Below are 19,685 nucleotides of genomic sequence, written 5' to 3'. Positions count from 1 at the left end.
AGTGCTACCATTTCACAAGCGGGATTGTTCAGTGAAGGTTATGCGTTATTCCTGAGTGTCAATAACTTTTTTGTGAGTATTTGGACCTTGCTTTTTAACTAAACATAGTCCCGTGGCGCTTGCATTGAACATCCATCTGGATTTGCTTGCGGGGAGGCTAGACGACGTTTCTTATTTAATGAGCATTTGCTACTATTTGCTTGTGGCTTCGACGACGTTGCTTCAAAGGAAATGCTATCCCATGTGCTCCAATGCATTTCCCTGTTGTTATGTACTGAGTTGAATAGGATCCAAAAGGCAGCAGTCTGACTGGTCCTAGAACAATAGGATTCAGAATGCAGCAGTCTGATTGGCCCACAGGAGCCAATCCAGCTTCAGGTGGAAGTGAATCCGCAACCTGATTGGCCTACAGGTGAATCCCAGAATTAGCCAATCACGTGGGGCCCATTGTGTAAATAAGGTATATAAAGGAGACATTCTGGGGGAACTTCCATTCCTCCTCACCACTATGAGCTGAATAAAGAGCATGAAATCCACTCTCGACTCCGAGTATATTTCACCTGTCACTTTCCTTATCGAAAAAGTCTGATCTTTGGAGGGAAATCAGTTTGTTGCACGTGACCTCCACATCACCTTTAATTTGCTTGAATGCAATTGAATCCCATCCCCAAATAAGAGGCAGTCTGGAAGTGCCTCCACATTTCTTTACCTGAATGGCCCAAGAAGGGAATAGAATTAAACAGGTTTGGATGTAGATGATCCATTTGCCTACAAACAGGGTGCCATTTACTCAGAACTGTTTCCAGATGCTGGCATCAATGGGCCTTTGCCAAGGCTTACATCCCTGTAGGGGTGCAGTACCAGTCTCTGGAAACACCTTCCCCCGTTTCTCCCCGTCTTTGCACTTGCTGTCCATTTACACATGCACTCACATTCTCTTTTAAATCCAGGCATAAAAACAAGCATTATAGCATATCAAGACTATCTATAGCGTGCGGATATTTAGTTTGGAAGGGGTGGATTGCAAACTGAATAAGGTCCCAGTATTGTGAAAACATTTAAAAGAGAACTAGTTTTCTTTCAGTTTACATTTTAATTAAGTCCTTTTGCCGACATGACACTGACTTCTGAAAGCCATACCAAAATAAAATAAAATTCTAACTCCTCTGGTTTTTGTAGGCATCAAGATGCCAGTCTCTTTGAGTGGTAGTTGACCAAGTCCTACTCAGAGCAGACTGACTGAAATCCATGTACTTAAGTTAGTCGTGTCCATTAATTCCAGCAAGTCTAAGTATGTCTTAGTTGGATACCACCCTTTGTTTTTATTTCCATCAGTTGCAGCAATGTTGATCAAGCAATTACTGGATAAAAGCACACATTTTCCCGATCCCCTCGAATAAAAAGGTGGAATGTTTCCTTTCTCCACCTGTGCAAGAGATAGACCAGCAATGGGTCAAACACAGGGATGCTATGTATCACGTTTCAAAAGGTACTATGGCAGTCGTAAATGCAAGTTTAGAATACACAAATACTTACAAATTAGAAGAAACCATACCTTTAGCACTTACAACTGGGGAAGAAATGGAGTAGCCATACAACTACATTATGGTCCCATGAACTCAGCAGCCCCACAGAAAAGCAGAAGGAATGCTGAGAACCAAAGTCTGCCTACAAAATTATTCTGAAGTTGCAATGTGCAATCAGCATACTTTGGAATGGATCCACTGACTTATTAGGGATACTCTGGACTAAGCGTACAATAGGCTACAAGCAGGGATGGGGAAACTGTGGCCTTCCAGGTGATGCAGAATTGCAACTCCCATCATCCCTGGCTGTTGGCCATGCCAATTGGGGCTGATGGGAACTGGAGTCCAACAACTGTTGGGGAGCCACAGTTTCCCAACCACGACGCTACTGCCTAAGTACCCATACCACTCACTGTAAATTATAGCTACTGTAGACTTTACAATGATGTTTGTTGTCTGTTTCTTGGTATGGGAGATTTTCAGAAACCTCATTAATGTGTGTGGGTTTTTTGTTTTGTTTTGGTTTGTTTTTTTTAAAAAGGAGCATCACAAATAAGAAGATGAAACAAACCTGGTTCAGAAACTTCACTCAGCTAAAGAGCTGAAACGGCAAATGAGTACAAATACCTAGAAGAAGGAAAGCTGATCATATTTTCTAAGCTCTGGTCCAATAAACTTGAAAATGCATCTGATAAAGAATTCACTTTAGAGTACCCTAATTAGATTTTATTTTTACATGTAGACATTCCCCCCCCTCCCCTCCCAGCCAAGACATTACCATTCACAGAATTCACAGAATTCATTAAGAAACTCAATTATTTACATCAAAATAACTCAGCAGAACAAACAATTAAGAAAAGAGCTGAGAAAACAGCTCATCCCAACTTTAACCTGAATTGGATCACTTGTGCATCTATCTACATACAGCATTATTGCTTGGGAAAAGTCCCATCTAGATGGAAAAAAATGGCTCCAGAAATGGCTCCGCTTGGTTTATTAACTGCACAGAAAGATCACTTTTCACAGGGAATATGCTAACTGCTTGAATCAGGAACAGTCCTGTTGATTTCAGTAGACCTATGCTCTGTCTGTGTGTTTGTTTAGTACATAGTGAATTTCCCCCTTGAGTCTGAATCCCGAAGCCAGTTACCCCAAAATTGTTTGAATACTACAACCATAAAAAAACCTTTCCTGATTCAAATCAGATTATACCAATTATTTCAGCATTACTGACTATTAAGGCAGTACATACGTAAGAAACGGAGCTCTTGAGGGATACAAAAACTCATCCATAATAAATCAGTGTAAACATTGCAGAGTTGCAGATTCTCCAAAACTTCCGTGCCCTTAAATTTTTATGCATTGCCTTCCTTCTCTGCTGAAATCATAAATTGATGAGCGACATAAACAGCACTTTAGCAACCACCTGGATCCTAAGAATCATTTGTAACAATTGTTTATCATGCAAGGCCATATATACTAAGAGGCAGGTACATCCCTTCGCTCTCAGTCTATGAAGTTTTGCTCCTTACTGGTTTTTCCTATATGTTTCAAGATGAATGTCATTGGCATCTACATTCCAATTAGCCAGATATTGTGCTAGATCACATAACACAGCTGCATAAACCTAGGAGTGGCCAGTACATTCTGTGATATAGAATTTTCTGAACTGAGGTCATAGTCTAGTTAATATATAAATAATTATATTACATGTATGCTAAAGGTAAAGGCCAATGGATATGCAGGGTACATACTTTCTGGATAATTCAGGAACTTCGCAAAGAAATTCACTAAAGTCAGAAAGAATCTGAAAGATCTGTCCTTATTCCAGCTTCTTCTCATGTTACTAGATTTACAATTCAATGAAAAATTACCAAAGACAGTTTAAGAAATGGGTACATTTCTGGCAAGGTAAGATAGGTCCGACTCTGTCTAGCTAGCATGCATGTTATCTAGCCCAACTTGGATAGAAAGGAGTGGGAAACGTTATCAAAAAATAGACGGAAAGTGCCTGAACGGAAAAATTAGAGTCATAACTCTGATGGCTCTTTTACTACACCCAAAATATCTGGATAATGTAAACTTTATTGGACTTTATTGGACTCAGTATCCCACGAGCCACCTCACTGACGGTCCTACAAATTAAATATATCAATTAATCTGGTTTCTTCAGGGATTTTGGCACAGTCACCAAGTTCTGTATGAGACCCCTGAGAATTGATCAAATCAGCAGTATTTCATCATAACTGAAACATCTAGCTTAAGGGTTCAACTTGACAGTGGGCGGTTCAAGCCAGCTTCTTATTTTGATCCATATTCTGCACCGTAGCTAAAAACTCCAGGAGGAGCTTTGCCGTCTTCCTGGGCCGTTCCACGACTACCGAGTGTCCACAGTTTTCCAGAATGTGTACCTGACAGCCAGGAATCGATTTTGCTAGGATGTCCGCTCCTGAAACATCTAGGACCTAGACGAGGAGAAAAAGGATTCAACTAAAGAGGAACTGGTGTCACTCATGTGGACGACATGCTTGTCAAAAGACCGTGGAAACATGCCAAAGGGGAAACAGAGGGCAACCTTTTGCTCAGTTCCTTGGCCTGGATCAGAAAAACTGTCAGAAGAAGCATTCCACAAAGGCTAGCATTGTGATATAATGTGCCTCTTGAGGATGGCGCGTTTCTTGTTTTTTTAAAATTAAGACTGACGTTTAAACAAAGTTGGCTCTAATGGAACGCCCAATACAAATAGCAAGGGCATGTGGGGTATTTTTTTTGGGGGGGTGATCTTTATTTGGATTGCAGAGGAGGTGTCAAAGCTGCACCCCAGGTTCTGATCAGGGCCCCCACACTCTTACCATTCATTCTTGCATTCACACAACTGCTAACTGATCCAGTTGTGCCACGGTTAGTTTGGCCCATATGTAAACAGCAACACTTGACCAAACTGAAGGAGGGAACCAACGATAATGGGGATGCAAAAACAAAGAAGACACACACTCACACTCTCGACAGCTGAGCACTAAACCTGAATTTAATATATAACCCAAACACTGTATTGGTGTATCCCCCAGATTTGCATCAACCCACATTTGTTTTTTCCTGATGACAGTTCATTTCTATGGTGCCAAACCACAGGAAGACTTCATGCCGTAAGAAATCTCACACAGATCTGTCTCCTGCTCCATCTCTATCTCCCAAGACCTCTGCCCTGCCCTCAGTTCCCCACAGATTTCCTCCTTGCCTGCAGATCTGTAGCTAAGGACCGCCCCATTCAACAATCACGCTGTTTCATTCTGTTTGTGTGGCATAAGCACATGAGCATACACAGAAACCACAGTGAGCTACCGTTTCCCCACGAACAAACACACAGAGTGTCATGGACAAATGTTAAAACTGCCTCAGTGTTGGAACTTCTTGACATTTGAAGCAGCTCATCATGGTCAACTCTTGTGGACCAAAAATATCTCAGCTTGCAGGGCTGATTTGTACCCGCTCCAGCATTGCTGCAGTTGCTCAGCAACTAGGGACAGGCATGCTTGGGGAGAAGGGAAAGAGATCAACTACCAGCAGGAAATAGGATACGATTGTTGGAGGCTTTCTGAACACTACATATTCTTAGCCCCCAAACCAATTTCTGTACCTGCTCATCCAAATCAGCCTTGCTTACATTCAGCTTTGCCCTCCGTCCCCATTCCCCCACCCCGCACCGGCGCTCCTCCATACACAATCATTTCCTCCTCCTACTCACTGATAATTTCTTCACATTCCCCTCATTTCCTTCCCGTAGTTAACATTTTTCAGCTTTCTTTTTAACTGTGCCAGCAAATCATAGAACAGTTCCCCTTTTTAGTTGTCACGGCAACGTCTCTCTCGCTAACTTACAGATCTTGTGCTAATGGTACCTTTTCTCAAAACACATTTGGAACTCGGGGTGAATTGGTATTCGGCGCAACCTTTTTTTAAAAAAAATAATCATACAACCCTCACTCATCCCTCATCCAACCGTTTTGTACAGGTGTGGGAGCACAACATTCCCATTCAATTCAATGGAGCCAGCAAATTTGTATACACAGGAATATGCACACGGGTCTGCTACCTCTGCCAAAATGAATGGGGAAATCTTTGAGCACATGTAAGAGTTTGGCGTGTCCAATGGAGAAGGAATGGGCAGATCAGTCGATTTGCACCTTGAGTCTGTGTACGCTCCATATTTTTATAGCACACAAACATACAACCCAAAGAATCCTGGGAACTATAGTCAGTTAATGGTGCTGGGAATTGTATCTCTGTTAGAGGAACAATTGCAGTTTGAATGCGCGCATTCATCAAAAAGCGAGTTCTGTCCCATGATTATTATTTTTAACTTTATAAAACTTGTATTTAAATATGTATTTTAATGTTTAAATACATATTTTACTTCAGCGTATGCATTTCTAAATGTATTTCACCCAAAAATGCATTTTTATTTTTACACATTTCATTAAAGTTTTTTTAGAAGGGGGAAATCTGAAGAATAATGGTGTTCTGATCTGCACAAGGCACAAATTACGTCCGTCTCTTTAAAAATTCTCCTCTGCCTCTATGTGCAATTCTCTTATCCAATATCATCCCCTCATCTCCCACTACATTTAATCAAGACAAAAGTCCACTTGAGCAGGCAGGGATCTTTCGTTCTCACACATTACATAGAAGGAAAATGAGCGGTAGAAGACAGGCGCAAATGCAGCTTTCCTAATCTGATGAGGTGGGGTTTGGTCTTACACCATATAGCACGTTTGCTAATCTTTAAGTTGCCGTCATTATCTGCCTGCTCTCCCTATTGGTTACTCTGCTGTTCTAATTTATCTTTACATGTTGCACTAAGGAGAGAAGAGGAGAAGGAAGCAGAAACAAATTGGCTGAGGCACCTGATCTTGCTTTCCCCAGATGATCTGCGTTGCAGCTTTGATCTTGCTCATGTTTTCATAAAGCGAGTTGACGGACTTCTCATCTGCAATCTCAAAAAACACTTTCCAGAAGAGGAAAAAGGAGGAGGAGGAGAGAGAGAGAATCAGTCTAGCTCAGCTTCATTGCACACAACTCAGATTTTAACGAGCTGGGTTTTTAACCTTTTACTCCTATCTCCCCACCCAAAGAAAACCATCGTGCAGTTTGGGTCAATGAAACAGCAGAAGGAAGAAAAAGATTTCCCACGGCATAAATAACAAAAGGAAAACCTTCCTGGCCAGAGAGGGATGTGTGCAAAAGCCTTTGGAGGAAGTTCCCTTTCTTCAAAGTCACTTGATGTGTGTCTGACATCAAAATCTGCATCTCCACATTCTGTTCTTCGCCACCCACGCCAACACTTCCCCATATAGTTTAGGCCATAGGTGGGAATCCGTGCCCCTGCAGAAGGGACTACAACTCCCATCGTCCCTGAGCACTGACCATGCTGGCTGTGATTGATAGGGTTTGGAGTCTAATTTTATCTGGAGGACCACAGGTCCTCCACCCCTAAGCTATGTGCCTGCAATTCCAAACCTCTGCTGTGAGACACAACAGTCAAACAGAACCTCAAGATCCAGGAGGCTGTTGATCTGGTGATACTAGATTCCCGGGGAAAGTGTCTGGCATGGCAGGAATGGGGAATTTGTGGCCTCCCAGGTGTTGTTGCACCACAATCCCCATCAGCCCCAGAAAAGAATTAATCAGTTTGCAGGCCCCTCAACCTAGAAAACTGCAGGAGTTCTGCATGACAATCTTCCCGCCTTTTCCACAGGTTAACACTCCAGTCGCTCACATGACAAGTCATGAGGCGGCATGCACAATGCTCCCTGTCCATGCTTTGGGGTTTGTTTGTTTTTGGCCTAACATCAACGTGCCTTGTTATTTCAGCACAGAAGGTCATGCCCAAAAGGTATATCCTAGAAGAATGGCAGAACTTAGAGGGAGAAGGACAGCATAGAGAAATGACATGTGTCAATGACGTTCACCGCAACATGGTGGTGGTGAAGCAGTGGAACAGGCGTACACACTGTGGAAAGAATGTTAGAAAGTGGGGCCGAAGCGCTAGCCTTACAAACAGTTGAACTAATGCAATAAACCCCACAGCTGTTGTTCCGCTGATTCTGGAGGGCCAGAGGTTCTCTCCATCTTTGTGTATGACCATGAAATTCGTTTCTGGCCTGTAAGCTTCCCAAGGGTATATGGCTGGTTGCTGTTGGCAACAGAATTATAAGACCAGGTGCACCTTTGGTCTGAGACAGAGGAGTTCTCCTTTCGTTCCTATGGTGGCATACACAAAGCCTCAGCAATCCCCACTGTTTCATTTCCTTAAAGACATTTTTAACCTGTGCGCTGCTTCAATATTGCCATCCCATGGGCCTAAAACCAAATCAAACCATGGGGGGTGGGGGGAGCAGGCAAGCATCCGACCCACGGTGTAGACTGCACAGAAGCGACAAACACCAATTCCAATCCCAAGCTAGAGAAATGACATGATGCACTTACATTTGCGGTAGAAGTCATTGTGCGGGATGCGGACATCGACGAGGCCCTGCAGGATCTACAAACACATAATGGCGTCTTAGAAGAATGGTTTGTGGAGGGCAAGGCTCTCAGGGGCTTCTAGCCACTATGGCTATACTCTGCCTCCACTGTCAGAGGCATCATGCTTCTCCACACCAGGTGGCGGGAGTGTTGCTGTGTTCAGGGCCTGCTAGCAGGCTTCCCACATGCATCCGGTTGGGCACTGTGAGAGAGCATGATGCTGGACCAGACAGGCCCCTGGCCTGAACAAGCAGGGCTCTTATTACGTCCCTATGTTTCATAACAGGGCAAGCACACCATGTCCATCTGCTCCCCCTCTCTTTCCCAGTAGGAGAGGTTTTCTGGACACATCACAGAATCCATGCTGGCAATCAGGACTCTTGAGCATTGCACAACGCAGCCGAGGCGTAAACCCGCTTGGAGACACACTGCAGCAAGTAGAGGCAGGGAACCTGGGCAAAGAAGCTTGGGGGCTGCTAGAAGGATGAGAGCCAACATGGAATGCACTCAAACTAAAGATTACAAATCTGTAGGGCACGGCGGGGGGACCTGAGGCCTTCCAGAAGTTGCTGGACTACAACTCCTATTGTCCCCAACCACTAGGCACGCTGGGCAGGGAGGGGGGAAGGTGAAGGGCCTCAGGTTCCTCATCCAAGCTGTAAGGGGAAAGGAGGCACATCTTCCACATAGAGAAAGTTAGAATCCTGCTTCAGAAAGATCGCCGAGGGGAGGATGAATCACAGCTCTGCACAATTTTTAAAGCAATTGTTTCGCACTTTGCTTGCCCTGTGTAAACCCACGCAGATCAGACTTCAAGGGAAATCAGGTTTCCTTGTCAGGGAAAGCTTGGCTCTTCAGAACAGGCTGCACACACACACACACACACACACACACACACACACACACACCACATCCATTTCACTTGTTCTTCCCAATTTTCAAAATCATATCTTGCATATAGCACCTTGGTATCTATCTGCTCTCTCTACAAACACCCACACGGCTACTAAGGAACATTCAGCACAGAACTTGAGAAAGGTGGGGAAGAATTAATGCTGTGGAAAAGGAAAGCAATACCAACCAGATGAAAATTTAAAACACAATCTGAAGCAAGTGACACTGAGTTCAGCAGAGCACACTCTCAGGAGGCTGCGTATAGGGTTGCAGTTATGCTAATCCTATTATATTGGCCATTGTGCTAAAAGTAGGGCTAAATTGCATGAGTGTGTGTTATATAACCTGGACTCTCCTTGAAGGCTGCTGTGATGAGGTCCTACACTTCCAAATTTATCAGTACACCGTGGGTTAGGTTCAAATCCATGGCTTTCAAAATCCGCTAGACCTCATGGATTTTGAGATAAGGAATTATATCTGAAGCTCAGAAACCAGAAAGCTAAACAGGAGGTGTACAAGAGTGTGCTAATTTCCAAGTGTTACAATTTGTACAGTTGATTTGTGACTGAGGTACTGATTCATGGTGAGTTTTGCTTTCTAAGTTGGAAAAAAATAGGACTTCCTATTATCAAGCCTACCTAGGAACCAGGAAGCAGCTGTACAGGTGCCGAATTAAAATTTTAAGGATTAAAGGGACAGAATTCATTCATAAATAGTAATTGAAGCCCTTCCTTTTTCAACAAGACCTATAACTGGATTTTGTGTTGTTGTTGTTTTTTAGCCCCAGTCTGTAGATGTATTAGATTTGAAACTGTCTTTACATAGGAAAACATTTCATTTTTACATAGGAAACATTTCTTGTTTTTATTGCTGTTGCATTCGTTGTCAGATTGCTTTAAGGCACTTTATAGGAAGCGATTCACAAATGGAATTCATTCATTAAAATGCATGTTACCTCAGAACTGGTAGAAGCCAACCAGTTAGGAGGCGACATTGTGGGTGGCGGGGGGGTGGGGTGGATACTGTACTTTGCTTTAATCAAATGTTTACCAAGGCAGCAACCAGCCTCGACTTAAGAAGAACAGCCTTGGGGTGGGGGTGAGGGGGCTAGAGAAGATTCCCAATTAAGGGCGCCTCTGCCATTCATACTTCTCACCTGCTGGGGCACTTTGAAGCGTACGTAAGAGCAAAGCTTTAACATTTCTGCCATTTCCTCCGGGGTGGATGGAATCAGGGGAATCTGGCTGAGGGACTTAGACTCCTTCAGCTCCCGCAGTAGCTTAACAAATTTGCTTTCCATGACAGGCGGCAGCCCTGCAGGAAAAAAGAGAAGAACAGCCATATGCTGAGCTCCAGAAGCAACGCAATAGGTAGGCGGCCTTGACAAGCCTTTAATTCCTCCAACAATCCTTCCAGAGAAAACATGCCAATTATTTCTTAAAGTCACAAGCAAGGAAGGAGGGGGTGGGGTGTGTCAGGACCTGACTTAATCTTACCTCCCAAGTACAGAACCACCACGTTCGTCACGTAGGGTGAAATGACACTTTGAGTTGCATACATGGCTGTCACCAAGTCACCTCCTGCACGTTTGGGATATCAAAGGCAAAGATAGCCAAGGTGAGGCCCTCCAGATGTATCTGGACTACAATTCCCATCATCCCTGGCCATTGACTGGGACTGACAGGAGTTCAGTGATCCAAGCTCTGGGGCAGGCATAGGCAAACTCCGGCCCTCTAAATGACTACAATTCCCATCATCCCTGACCACTGGTCCTGTTAGCTAGGGATGATGGGAATTGTAGTTCCAAAACATCTGGAGGACCAGAGTTTGCCTATGCCTGCTCTGGGGGATACCGTGTCGGCCACCTTTCATCTAGGGTGACTCAGACTCATGGTGAGCTGTGTTTCCCAACCATTGCTGAGTGCAGCTGCTGGTGAAGGGCCTGCAGGATGCTCAGCACTTTGATGTGTTGACATTAGGATTAGGAAGAAGGTAGTTAGACACTGATTTGCTCTTTCCAATAACAGCCACGTGTCTGTTATAACAGAATGGGACTTTTCCGTAGCAGCTCCCCATTTGTGGAATGTTCTCCCCAGGAAGATTTGCCTGGCTCCTTCATCAGCATCAGAATTTATTATTTATACCTCGCCCATCTGGCTGGGTTTCCTCAGCCACTCTGGGCGGCTCCCAACACAATATTAAAAACACAATAAAACATCAAACATTAAAAACGTCCCTGAACAGGGCTGCACATCCTGAGTATTTCAATTCACCAGACACGTGGACCGTGGACACATCTTCTGCCTCAGGAGGCAAAGTTCATTTGTGGCACTCACCCGCAGGGCATACAAGACTTAAGCTGCAGATCTCCGCTGGGTACTGAGCAGCATAAACTCCTGCAACGTTTCCGCCCATGGAAGTTCCAAGTAGATGGAAGGGTTTCCTGTTCAGATTGATACATTCAACAAACTGAAAAGATAAAAAAAAACACACTTGGGTTACTATGGGGCAGGCAGCAATTGCAGTAGAGTTGGGAGAGATGAGAGGAACTGCCTTGGAAATTAATACTCACACAAGTAATAGCGCATTAGATTCAGCACCATAACAGATGTTAAGGGGCAGCCCAGAGGAAGTTAGGTTATGCACAGTGCCCTTACCCGGCTCTTCTTTTAGTAGTCTTAAGAAAGTATTAGTGTTGCTTATGGTTGGGGGGGATTGGCTTAACTGTGCTGGGAAGAAGAAGAGTTTGGATTTGATATCCCGCTTTATCACTACCTGAAGGAGTCTCAAAGCAGCTAACATTCTCCTTTCCCTTCCTCCCCCACAACAAACACTGTGAGGTGAGTGGGGCTGAGAGACTTCAAAGAAGTGTGACTACCCCAAGGTTGCCCAGCAGCTGCATGTGGAGGAGCAGGGAAGCAAACCCGGGAGCAGGGAAGCGAACCCGGTTCCCCAGATTACAAGTCTACCGCTCTTAACCACTACACCACACTGGCTCTCAGAGCAGGTACTGCAACTTTAACAGCAGCCAAATTCTATCCTAGGTCTGGGAAAGCTAAAAACAGGCATCGAAACCCTCTTCAGGTATTCAGAGTAAATGTGTGGAAAGGGTAGTGTTTATTTATCTCATTTATATCCCACCTTTCCTCCAAGCTGTCGAACATGCTTCTCCCCCTCCTCACTGAATCCCCACAACAACCCTGTGAGGTAGGTTAGGCTAAGAGACAGTGACTGAGCCAAGGTCACCCAGCGAGCTTCATGGACGAGTGGAGATTCAAACCTTGGTCTCCCAGATCTTAGTCTGACACTCTAACCACTGCACCAGGCTGGCTTTCTGTGTGCACACAACCCCATCCTCTTTGTCCTCATCCCCACAGGAAAATTTTGCTCATCAGTCACGAAGGTCTGAAGGGGGCTTCTAGGCATGTTCGGTGCATGTGGAGTTAAAAGAGGGGAGGGGTGCGCAAAGAAGCCCCTGCCCCCCAACATCCCCATGAAAGTCAGCTTCACTTCAGACCTTCCCTTCCCATGCTGATGAGGATGTCTACATGTGTCTGAGGGAATGAACACAGAATCCTTGAGATCCAGAACCCTGTTAAGACAAGGCTCCTGGTCACAGGGAGTATTCTAAGTAAACTTTGATGATTCCCTCAATCTCCCTTCAGAGCATGCGTGGCCAACATGGAAAGGTTTGAACAGACACCCGACGTCCACAGTGACATTGTAGGTGGGACTTGTGGGTGCGCCCCTCCTCACCCTTCATTTTAGCCCTCAGGTAAATGGTCCTTCTGTCCCCAGGGGTTCAGAACAGCGGCCTTCAACACTGCTAAGTGGACAGACAGGAAAACCAGCACATCCTATGAACAGGTCCAAAGCAACTGAAAACAAACATCTTACCAGAGGGAAAGCCTGCGAGCTAAGAGTTTGATGGCTGTCCACTGATTCTCAGACCCTGGCTCTGAATTGTCTTTTTAATATATTTGATCCACTTATGTTTATGGAAATGCTGAGAGCATAAACAAGTCTGACAAAGCAAGCCACATATTAGCAGCTCAGCTGCTGACAGAAAGGAGGGGCAATTTTTACAAGGCAAAGAAGCTACTTCAATAATAATAATAATAATAATAATAATAATAATAATAATAATTTATTATTTATACCCCGCCCATCTGGGCGGCTTCCAAAAGAATATTAAAATACTGTGATACATCAAACATTAAAAGCTTCCCTAAACAGGGCTGCCTTCAGATGTCTTCTCAAAGTCTGGTAGTTGTTGTTCTCTTTGACATCTGGTGGGAGGGTATTCCACAGGGAGGGCGCCACTACCAAGAAGGCCCTCTGCCTGGTTCCCTGTAACTTGGCTTCTCGCAGTGAGGGAACCGCCAGAAGGCCCTCGGTGCTGGACCTCAGTGTCTGGGTAGAATGATGGGGTTGGAGACACTCCTTCAGATATACTGGACCAAGGCCGTTTAGGGCTTTAAAGGTCAGCACCAACACTATGAATTGTGCTCGGAAACGTACTGGGAGCCAATGTAGGTCTTTCAAGACCAGTGTTATATGATCTCGGCAGCCGCTCCCAGTCACCAGTCTGGCTGCTGCATTCTGGATTAGTTGTAGTTTCCGGGTCACCTTCAAAGGTAGCCCCACGTAGAGCACATTGCAGTAGTCCAAGTGGAAGATAACCAGACCATGCACCACTCTGGCAAGGCAGTCCGCAGGCAGATAGGGTCTCAGCCTGCATACCAGATGGATAACTTCTCATAACTCAGGATGTATGGGAGATGGGAAAGGAAGTGGAAGATATTAGCCATGCTCTGCAATTCAGTTCCTTTGGAATACAGTGGTACTTCAGGTTACAAATATCTCAGGTTACAAACACTTTGGGTTACAGACTTCGCTAAACCAGAAGTAGTACCTCGGGTTAAGAACTTTGCCTCAGGATGAGAACAGAAATTGCGTGGTGGCGGCAGGAGACCCCATTAGCTAAAGTGGTACCTCAGGTTAAGAACAGTTTCAGGTTAAGAATGGACCTGGTCTCATGAGACAGAGCATTTCACCAGGTCGGAGCCAGTGTTGAGAAGGCCCTGGCTCTGGTTGAGGTTAATCTAACTTCCTTAGGGCCCGGGACCTCTAGGGTGTTGCTATTTATGGACTTAAGGTCCCCCATGGGGCACACCAGGAGAGGCGGTCCCGTAGATACGAGGGTCCTAGGCTGTGAAGGGCTTTAAAGGTCAAAACCAGCACCTTAAATCTGACCCTGTACTCCAACAGGAGCCAGTGCAGCTGGAAAAGCACTGGGTGAATATGCTCCCATGGCAGAAACCCCGTGAGGAGCCTCGCTGCAGCATTCTGCTGCAGCATTCTGTTTCTGGGACAGCTTCAAGGGCAGCCCCGCGTAGAGCAAATTACAGTAGTCAAGCCTGCAGGTGACCGTCGCATGTGCTGATTAGGTTAGATATGGGTCGCAGGTGGCACTGTGGGTAAAACCTCAGCGCCTAGGACTTGCCGATAGCATGGTCGGCGGTTCGAATCCCCGCGGCGGGGTGAGCTCCTGTCGTTCGGTCCCAGCTCCTGCCCACCTAGAAGTTCGAAAGCACCCTTAAGTGCAAGTAGATAAATAGGTACCGCTTTATAGCGGGAAGGCAAACGGCGTTTCCGTGTGCTGCTCTGGTGCCGGTTCGCCAGAGCAGCTTCGTCACGCTGGCCACGTGACCCGGAAGTGTCTGCGGACAGCGCTGGCTCCCGGCCTCTAGAGTGAGATGAGCGCACAACCCTAGAGTCTGTCAAGACTGGCCCGTACGGGCAGGGATACCTTTACCTTTACCTTTAAGTTTAGATATAGTTGCAATAATTTAAGTTTTCAAAACTACCCATCTTGCCATAGGATGGAAGGCCCTGATGCCTGGCAGTTCAGACATGGCTGAGCCTGCTATGCAGGTGCTCACTGGGTAATGCCAAGGCCCTTCCTGCTCTCATGATTTTTCTCTCTTTAAGCCAGTCTTTTAGCAGACAGCCCTTCAAATGGGAGCTCTTCCCTTTGTAAAGGAGGAAACAGACAGTCACCTTACAACCTGCAAACCAATTCTTTTGATCACTGATGGACTTAGATCTTCACAGGACAGGATGTGAAGAATTAAAGAGATTAAGGATTTGAGAGTCAGAACGCAGACAAGAGAATCTTTTGAGACTCTAAATAGCTGGCATGTCTGCTGGCCAGGAAGGAAGCAAGGAAGGAAGGAAGGAAGGAAGGAAGGAAGGAAGGAAGGAAGGAGAGAGCTTTCAGAAGGGAGAGTCACTGTACTGAAATATTGGGATATCTCTCCAGGGTTTTGCTGTAACCCATCTCCTATCACTCTTTACAACATTGCTTAATCTTCCCCAAACTCTCCAAATCAAAACACTAGTCACCTCCGAACAGTGAGTTCTAAATCAATCCATGGACTCAAGAAGGTGGAGCAGAGAGAACATCCCAAGCGTTTCCAGGGTCATTTCTGGAGCATTTATTACCTGGTGTATTCGTTTCACTTGGCCATAGATTGAGTAGTCATCTAGGGATGAGCGAGTGGTACCCTCATGGCCAGGCATGTCAACACAAATCAAGTGCAGGTTCTTTGGAAGGAACTGCGGGAAACAAGTGTCATGTGGTTAGGATGGAGGAGAGGTCACACCAGAAGCAAATTGGAACAAATTTCCAACCCCTGCCCTCATGGTGGAAGTGGAGCTGAGCACTTGCATTGGCAACGGATGAATTGTATTAACACTGGCCCCATGCAAGCTATTCCTTAAAAGCAAAAATATATGAAGAGAATTCTTATAAAAGAGAGAGGGAGAGAAGCATGCACACATGCCGTTACCACAAAGTCTTCTGTGTGAATCCTAATGTCCTCAGCATATGATTTTTTTTAAAGACACTTAATCCCAAAGAAAGCAAGTAGGCAACCTCCCCTCCCAATCTCATCACAATAATTCATTTGCAGTTAGCAAGCAGCAGCTTCACAGGGATCGAAAATAGGAGTATTCTGAGCACAGGTGGCTCCGCAGTAGATGCAGAAGTGTGACAGCCCAAACTTTCCACAGAACTAACAGGGACAACCATGGCATGCTCACGTTGAGCAGCTGGCTTTCCATACTGAACATGTGGGTGGCCAGGAAAATGGTACCTACATTTTCCCATGGTGAAAGCCAGGCATGATCCCGAACAAATGGACCATTTGAACTTATCCTCAAGGCCGATTCACCTGTTACATTTTCAGCATGGCTGATAGCACAAACCCATTGCTGGCACATTAATATATGGATTTTATATCACTTGGGTGCTTCCCCTATAGCAGCGCTGATGGAAGGAAGACATGACCTGCAGTGGGAAGCCTGTGGCCTTCTGGGGGTTACTGCATGGCACAAATCAGCCATAGGAAAGTGACAAGGGCACACTGGAATTGGCTGCAACTTAGCCCAAGAGCAGAATGTTGTCCCTCCCAGGTGAAACTGTTATTTCCTCATAGAGAAGGAAAAGTGTACCTTGACTACAGAAAGCCACATATCTTTGTGGGCCGAGAATCCATGCAGCATGAGCACAGAGGGCCGGTGGCCAGGCCTCCCTCGGTAGGAGTAGCAGAACTGGTAGTCGTCGTAGTTCACGTATCGAACTTGCATACCCAGGGCGCGGCGCCAGTACCTGAGAGCAGCAGCAGGGGCGGGACAAAGGAGAAGGGTTGCAACACAGCAGCCTCAGCACAAGAGCAAAGCATTTCTGCAATGAATTCAAATCACCACTGCCTTCTCCCCCTGCAGCGTGACTGCCACACTTGAACTTGTTTTTTAGGAACACCCGGTGTCAGACAGGCAGTCTCCTCCAGTCCTACCTGGTATCTGAACCTGGAACTTTCCACATGTGAAGCAGACTCTCCACCCTGAGCTACAGCCCCTGGCATCCCATGCCTTCCTTCCCACAAGGTTGTGAATCACAATGTGACCCTCTCCCACTTTCCCCTTGCGCCAATCTTTTTCATAGTTCTCCCTTTACTGAAACAACCAGAGCCGCCTCTCTAATCCCTTTGTAACAATTTCCCCTGCTTAGGCATTTAAAATAGCTTTACTGATTGATGAACCTTCCTGGCAAGCAATTTATCCCCACTCAGAAATGAACCAATGACATCTGCGCCCATGAGGAGCTAATCCTCCGAGTCAGCCGGAGTAACCGGGGTAATAAAGGCCTGCCTAGCAACAGGCGAAAAAGGCATGCTTTGGTAATAAGATAATGCAGAATTCTCCCAGCAGCATTTACATTAATGGAATAGCCACAGCAATAACCATCTGTACAGGAAGGGATCTAAAAATCCCAGTTAAGAAAGATTATGCATCTATACATACATATGTAGACTTAGTAGCCCCTCTATAAGCATAAGAAGGAAGCTGTAAGGCAGGGAGGAACTTTTGGTCCTCCAGATGTTGTTGGACTCCAGTTCCCATCATCCCTGACCATGCTGGCCGGGGCTGATGGGAGTTGGATTCCAACAACATCTGGAGGGCCAAAGATCCCCTAGCCTAGTGTTAATGAGTGTGCGTGCGACTCCACTAACCTACAAGAGACATATACTACAACTGTTATGGTTGGTTCAGCAGTTGAACACCTTCTTTACATGCAGAAGGTCTCTAGCTCCATCCCTGGAACCTCCAGTTTAAAAAGGAGGAACGGCAGCAGGTGCTCAGAAAGACCTCTACCTAAGGCCCTGGACAACTGCTACCAGGCAGAGTAGAAAATACATGTATTTTAAGAAGTACGTTGGCCTTGTGTTTTATGTTACGGCATTTTAGTGTACATTGCCATATTTACTAGGAGCTTATAAGCACTCTTATAAATAAAGTAAATCAATATACTGGGTTAGATGGACAAATTGTTTGACTTAGTGAAAGGCACCTTCCTGTGTTGCTATGAGGAAGCTGTATGCGCAGATGAAGCCTTCAGGAGGTGGTCTGGAAAGACTGTGAACTTTCTGTCTATATGCTTGATCACCCAACACCACAGGTATGGTGGGAGTGCATAAGTGTTTCATACTTCCATGCCATGCCTAGAAATGAGCCAGTTCAGCTGAATATGTGAAGCAGGCTTAGGAACAAACACTATCTGATCAGCACTGGTGATGAGAAAAGGCTTCGTTATCCGCTTGGCCAGCTTAAGGCAGTCTGAGTTTAGTGGACAAGTTGAAGGAGCTCCATGCTCCCAAATGGTTCTAAGTCAGTCTTCGTCAACCTGACACCCTCCAGATGTTTCGGACTTCAACTCCCACCAGCTCCTGCACAGCTGGAGAGCATCAGGTTGGCCAAAGCTGTTCTACATGCACACCAGGCTTTGTCCAATTACCTCTTCCAACTGTGAACTAACTGTGCTACATTGGACGCCACTGCCAAAGGGGACCTTTGACTTTTGGGGGTGTTGCTGTATGAAGCAGGAATCTAAACTACAGAAGGAAAGGAAGTCTTTGCAACTACTGCTCATTCAGAAGTTAAGAACTATTGATCATTCGGTTTCTGGCAACGCCCACGATTCAATGGTTGTTGTTCTCCGTAGCGCCTCCAGGGGCTGTGAAGGAGTTCAGGCAGAGGAAAGGAAGGGAATGAGGCATAAACCCTCCTGATGTTTCCCAGTGGGGTCTAGGAAGTTCACTGCATCCTGCAGTGTTGCACAATCCCATGTCTGCCAATTTGGAAGGCAGAACCGGAGCGATCTTGGAGTGTGCCCCCACCATGGATGAGCCTCCGTTATGGCATGATTTGTGGAAGGTTCCACCTCAATCTGGATAATTGGCGTTAATCAAGAGGTGCTTCTGAAGCATCATATGCAAATAGGCTGCAATCAATCAGCTGCCGAAAGAACTCAGACTGGTTTTTAAATAAATAAAATTTAAGCACCATTGATCATTCACTCTAATTGTGGCAAACGTTTTGGGAAGTACATAGGCTTTCTAGGAAGGCAACACCAATCAGAGCCAGGATTCTAAATAACTTACCAGTAGTATATTCTGATCAATGCTGAAGGCCACAGAAGGAAGGATGCCACAAATGCCAAAATTGGGATAGCCAGAGTGCCTCCCGCTATTACAAACATGTTCAGCACATCAAGGTCCATTTTGTTCTCTTGGTGGCTCTACCTCAACTGCAAAAATAGATTTTAAAAATGGTCAGTTATAAGCACTGGAAATCATGAACAAGAGGCAGAAGGCAAGTATATCCCAGGATGCAACGGATACTTTACCAGACCAGCTTTGAAACCCTGCCCTACCCTTGCAAATCCCCCCTGGACTGTTTCCAGACCATTTCTCGCCATTTGTGCTCTAAGACCAAATGCAACTGCATCAAAGAAAGGCAATGGGAGAGAGTCAGGTGGCCATAGAGAAAAAAAGGATGGGAGGTATTCTTCCTTTCATTCCCTCTCCCTGTGGCCTCTGATGGTACTGGAGGCAAGAGGGAAATACTTCTCTGGCTCAGATTTTGGTCCGAGCCAGAGAAGAACTCCAGAGTCTGGCATTTCAGGTGAGCACAGTGAGCCAGACTCAAATTTCCACATCTAGAAATGCAAATCTTGATGACATCACTAATTTCATTCCAGCAGGCTGCAGCGAGGGAAAAGTGAGGCAGCAAAGCCCAACCAGCACAGTTGGAATCGACTGCCATTTAGCACCTCCTGACTTCAAACTGTCTCCTGAAGTGAATATTCCCCCAGGTCATTAAACACCTGCACCA

At 45.5% G+C, this 19,685-nt stretch overlaps 1 protein-coding gene and 1 long non-coding RNA gene across 8 annotated transcripts in view; one reads left to right on the top strand and one right to left on the bottom strand.

Moving 5' to 3' along the window:
• LOC310839046 overlaps positions 1–19,685 on the top strand; it is a 202,654-nt gene that overhangs the window by 133,191 nt on the left and 49,778 nt on the right. The gene's annotated exons all lie outside the window — the stretch shown is intronic.
• Positions 1,074–19,685, bottom strand: part of LOC310839028 (monoacylglycerol lipase ABHD6-like) — a 46,164-nt gene continuing 27,552 nt past the window's right edge. For all 7 annotated transcript variants that reach the window (XM_083727191.1, XM_083727194.1, XM_083727192.1 and 4 more), the window contains exons 2-9: positions 18,953–19,098; positions 16,464–16,620; positions 15,453–15,566; positions 11,282–11,414; positions 10,102–10,259; positions 8,013–8,067; positions 6,431–6,531; positions 1,074–3,991 (exon numbers count right to left, since the gene is read on the bottom strand). In XM_083727191.1, coding sequence (XP_083583317.1) covers positions 3,815–3,991; positions 6,431–6,531; positions 8,013–8,067; positions 10,102–10,259; positions 11,282–11,414; positions 15,453–15,566; positions 16,464–16,620; positions 18,953–19,071 — 1,014 coding nt within the window. In that variant the 5' untranslated portion in view covers positions 19,072–19,098 and the 3' untranslated portion in view covers positions 1,074–3,814. The remainder of the gene's footprint in view (positions 3,992–6,430; positions 6,532–8,012; positions 8,068–10,101; positions 10,260–11,281; positions 11,415–15,452; positions 15,567–16,463; positions 16,621–18,952; positions 19,099–19,685) is intronic.

The sequence above is a fragment of the Podarcis gaigeae genome (genome assembly GCF_964106915.1).
Source record: "Podarcis gaigeae genome assembly, chromosome: 2".
NCBI classification, from domain to species: domain Eukaryota; kingdom Metazoa; phylum Chordata; class Lepidosauria; order Squamata; family Lacertidae; genus Podarcis; species Podarcis gaigeae.
Note: the sequence above shows the minus strand (reverse complement) of the source record. Positions and strands in the feature narration are given on the sequence as shown.